Source organism: Penaeus vannamei, chromosome 12, assembly GCF_042767895.1.
Source record: "Penaeus vannamei isolate JL-2024 chromosome 12, ASM4276789v1, whole genome shotgun sequence".
NCBI classification, from domain to species: Eukaryota; Metazoa; Arthropoda; class Malacostraca; order Decapoda; family Penaeidae; genus Penaeus; species Penaeus vannamei.
In genome coordinates, this window is record NC_091560.1 from 36,658,931 (window position 1) to 36,663,930 (window position 5,000).

The 5,000-nt window shown below is 37.4% G+C and overlaps 1 protein-coding gene across 1 annotated transcript in view; it reads right to left on the reverse strand.

Moving 5' to 3' along the window:
* LOC113812926 (zinc finger protein 836) overlaps window positions 1-5,000 on the reverse strand; it is a 25,189-nt gene that overhangs the window by 3,752 nt on the left and 16,437 nt on the right. Inside the window, exon 3 of the mRNA XM_070127718.1 lies at window positions 1,169-2,913. Within this exon, the coding sequence (XP_069983819.1) occupies window positions 1,169-2,836 (1,668 nt within the window). The 5' untranslated portion in view covers window positions 2,837-2,913. The remainder of the gene's footprint in view (window positions 1-1,168; window positions 2,914-5,000) is intronic.

Below are 5,000 nucleotides of genomic sequence, written 5' to 3' on the forward strand. Positions count from 1 at the left end.
TGAAAACAGAAAAAAATCTTATCTTGAAATCTTGAAATGTCACTGATCCCTTAGACTTGCATACTGCATAAAGATACCAACAAATCTAATAGAGTGAAAGAGAAAAATAACTTTGTATAGAATATGACTTTGCTTTTCAAGAAAATGATGCACATTCTGCATCATAGCTCAAATTTCCATTGATAAACTCTATGGTCTCAAAATTTTAGACTTGCATTTGTTGTTGATGCCAGTGAGGCAGAGTACAACTTCAAATACTATAGGAGTCCTAAATTTCCTTTGTAATAACAATAAAAACATCTTCCTCAAGTATCTTGAATACTACGAAAGTAGAATAGGTTTCTTTGTTTCTTTCTCAGTACATAAGATTAACTAGCTAGGAATTTCCATCTAATATTAATATCAGCATCTATCAATATTTTGTTTGAGAAGACTGAGTTTGAGAGTGAGAGGGAGAAGGAGAAAGAGAAAGTTAGATGCAGAGAAGGAGAAAGGAAAAGTGAGATGCAGAGAGGGAGAACGGGAAAGGGAGATGCAGAGAGGCAGAAAAGGAAAATGTTATGAGGGAGAGGGAGAGGGAGATGGAGGGGAAAGGAGAAAGGGAAAGGGAAAGGGAAAGGGAAAGAGAGAGTGAGAGTGAGAGATAGAAAGAATGGGGATGTGGGAGGAGACAAATCCTTATCTTATTTCTAGGTTCATTAAAACTCAGAAGAAATTTCATTAATTGTATTAAAAATATATCCAACATTAAAATCAAATGCTACATTTATATTAAATAAAAACTAGAGGCATTTTGAACTGTATTTTCATAACATTCAATTCACATTTCAAACAGTTCAGTGAGCAAATGCTTCTTCATCAAAATTTCAAACATTTCTTAAAGTACTTGCTATTAGTCATTATACTCCCTGTTCTATTTACACTTTAAACCTCTCCTTATTAGTACTTTCACCTTATTTGCAGTTACCAGTACATCATATGAAAAAATAATTATCTCTATGTATTAGGCAATCAGTTGTATAAAAAAATACCAAGTATAAAACTTTGATTGTGAAATTCAAACACTAAACATTTGTACATCAAAATTTCACTTCTTTTAAAAAAAGAAAGATAAAAGTCTTACAGACTTTCTTTTTTGAGCAGAATTGTAGTAAGAAGTATTTCATTATACAAAATTTCTAGAATACCAAGCAGTTGAACTCTTTCTAGGAACATATATAAGCTGCTGATCCTCTGTGGCTTGGATGGCATCAGGAGGAAGCACATCTGAGATCCGGTCGTGTACAGCTGCCAGTGAAGTTGGATGCCCTTCTAGAGTTACTGTTGTGTGGGGAGAAGTTTCAGGGAATCCCTGCTCTAGCTCTTCCTTGAGGGTATTCATACCTTTTGCAAGTAGGAGCTGGTTGTGAACCTGAGGAATTTGTGTATGAGATTCCTGAAGATCAAAATTGCTGTCTTCGTAGGGTTTCATCTCCCCATCTCCATATGCTTCCATATCTTCAGGGAACTTTCTATCTATGGCATGCCAGCTTTCATCATATTCTCTGTCATTATCTTCAAATGCCAAAGAATCTTCCTGGTCTTGTTGCTGTTCATTTGTCTCAGCAACTGTATCTTGCTTCTCATTCTCATGTTCTTCCTTTGAGCTCATCTCTAGTGATTTATTACTTTTCTTCACCAAGGAGGATTCTGATCCACCTAACTGGTCAACAGCCGTCAGTTCATCTATTCCTTCTCCCTCTGACTCACTGTCTACATACCTTCTTGTTCTCTGCAGACGTTTGGGTCTGCTTCTCTTTACTGGTCTTACAGGCGACTTTGCAGCCTTTTTTGACTTACTAATCTTTTTGTTGTTTCCTGTCTTACTGCCCCCTTTTTTGTTGCCTCCCGGCTTACGACCTGGCTTTTTTGCATCTGGCTGTCTAACCCTGTTCTTGTATCCATTGTTGCCACAGTATTTTTGCTTATGTTTGGAAAGGTATGAGGAAGTTTTGAAAGATTTGTCACACTTCACACATCTGTAAGGCTTTTCACCAGTATGGACCCTCTCATGTGTCTGCAAGCCTGATCTTGATATAAATGCCTTTCCACACTGGCTGCACTTGAAATTACGTTCACCTGTATGAATTTTCCTGTGAGTGGCTAGACATGAACTCTGAGCAAATGTGGCATCACATACATCACACACAAAGGGTCTCTCCCCAGTGTGTGTCCTCATATGATTTTTCATAATCTGGTTGGTTGCAAATGATCGGCCACACTGAGGACAATTAAAAGGTTTTTCCCCAGTGTGTGTTCGCATGTGTCCTGGTAGATGGGAAGACCGCGCAAACGTTTGACCACATATTCCACACATATAAGGCCGTTCACCGGTATGTACACGTTTATGACTCCGCAAATTTGAGCGTTGTGTGAAAGACAAACCACATTCCTCACAAACATAAGGCCGTTCACCTGTATGTATTCTCATGTGATTTCTTAGATTTGCTCCACAAGCAAAAGTGGCACCACACTCTTGACAAGTAATCTTCTCCCCTAAAGCTGGGCGTGCTCTTGGCTGAAGCCCAGGATTTAGTGTTGGTGGTGTTTCATCTTGACTAATCTGTGTCTCATCAACAACAGGACTGTGAAGGTTACGAGGGTCCTGCACATAATGCACACCCCCAGTTGATATCTGTGGTGTGGTATAGTGCATGTGCAATTGTGGAATAAACTGCCGACTAACCTCCACCCCTCCCAATTCCATGGGAGGAATCTGAGGATTTCCCAGTAACTCCCCAAAGGCATTACAATTGGTATACCAATTGACCCCCGAGGTAGGGGCCAAGTGGTCCATCTTGAGGTGCCACAACACTCCCTGCCCTCACTCCATTTTCCACCTCACCGCGCCATGACTGTCGGGTTACGTGGCACCTGTAATTATATACTCAGAATTAGCACCCATACCTGACATGGACTCCTACATGATGATGAATTTGATAGCTTATTCGAGTTTTACTCATTTCGCCTTCCCCGTGTTCAGCTGATCAACTGATGTCTACCCATCTGGAATTTTGACTCAATACATCCCCTCCCACTTCAACAGGACTTAATAGATAAAATATGAGATCCATTTTCATTTATAATGCCAAACCAGATTAAAGTAATGGTGCCATGTAAACCGAAGTCAGTATTGTGTCAGAACTATCAAAAACTACTATTCCAACAAAATTACCTAAAAGCAGACCTGCTGAGCATATGATAAAGCCTTGAGCAACTCTAAATAATAAGACAAAACAATGCAATATTGCTACAAGCAACTATTTCAAATGCCAAATCTAATCGCTACATAAGTGAAAAGAAATAATGATTCATAAGTGTTAAAGAAGAAGAAGAAAAAAAAAAAGAGAATTGGGAAAAAAGCCATAGCCCTTTCATCAACACCAAATCTAAAGCAAAAAAAAGGTCAAAATCATGAGCAGAATCAAATTAAAACCTATAATGACATTAAAAAGTTAAATCATAATATCATCACTATGTAATGAAAAGGTTATATTTCAATAATGACCCACTTTACAAAAGTCACTTCTTATAGTCAATAAACTACTATACAACTATACATGGTGTACTTGATAATAATAGTTACATCAGAAGTTCTAAAGAAGATACCTACAAACACACACACACAAAAAAAAAATATTCATACATATATCAAGAAGAAACAAAAATCTTACTTCCTATGCACTATATATTCAAGATGTTTTAGATATTACAAATATTGGTGACTCTAAAAGCTGTAAGTCCAACATATACTAGTAAAAAGGATATATAGCGCATTTCAGATCAGCTATCAGTAACCATTTCTTTGGTATCTGTATGTTTTGACATGTAAGGAACAAAATTACATATATCAAAGCCACCCCCCCTCTCTTCCTCTCTTGCATACAAGCAAGTATACTTATAAGGATGCATGGGTAACTGTCCAGAAAAGGACAACATACAGATCTAGAAAAATAACAATACTGCCTTACAAAGGAATTGAAATGATACTACCTTAAGAGCTCATCTGTGCACATGAAGGGCAACAGTGTCATCAGACATTAAATAAAGTACCCACATTGACTCAGAAGCAATGCTCAAGCATAGGCCTAGAATCTCCACCATTTACATATCAATGAGACAGCAAGTCTGTAGACTTCCCTGGTGATATATAATTAATCAAGGAACCAGTAGAAGCTCCATCTTGCCAACAATGAGATCAACATCTGTTGGCCTTTGCTGGAACACTATGACCAGTGTTGTTTGATATGGTCCCTTTCAGGACAAATCACCCATGCACGGATACAAACTATCTTTCATTTGCATGTTTACCCATAAAGTAAGTGTAAATAGCTTCCTTTGGAAAGTATGAAAAAGTCCGCCTGGACACACTGAGTAAATGGCAACTCTGCTCACTCTTTCTGCCATGCATCTCACTGGGAAACAATAAATAAGTTACCGACTGGGCTGTAATGACTGAAGTTTGTGGAGGCTATTGACAAATGATTCCAAGTACTATTAGGCATAGGGTTGCCAACTGTCCCTTAAAATGCGAAGTATTCCATCTCTTAATGAACTCATACAGGAAGCACTTTGTTCTGCATTTTTGACAATCAATAAAACAACAAATCTTACCAAAATGAAAGTATAATTCTGAAACAGTATTCTTGTACGTAAGTTTGGGAACTTTGGAAAACTACTGAATTTCAACAAAACAACGAGGTAGTTCTCGTAAACAGGTCATTTCCAAGAGTCTAGGCTTAGCAAAATTAAATTCCTTTTCTTATGAAAAGACATTCATTTTCATACTTACATTTAAACTAATATAATTAGTATAGTATATACAGGGTTGGAAATGGTGGAAGGTGTGGAGTGAATATAATGTAAACATCATTCATTGCTAAAAATACAATACTGATAAAATTCAAATTGGTTTATTTTGTCTGAATAAACAGGTCTATAGACACGGTTTGAATATCATT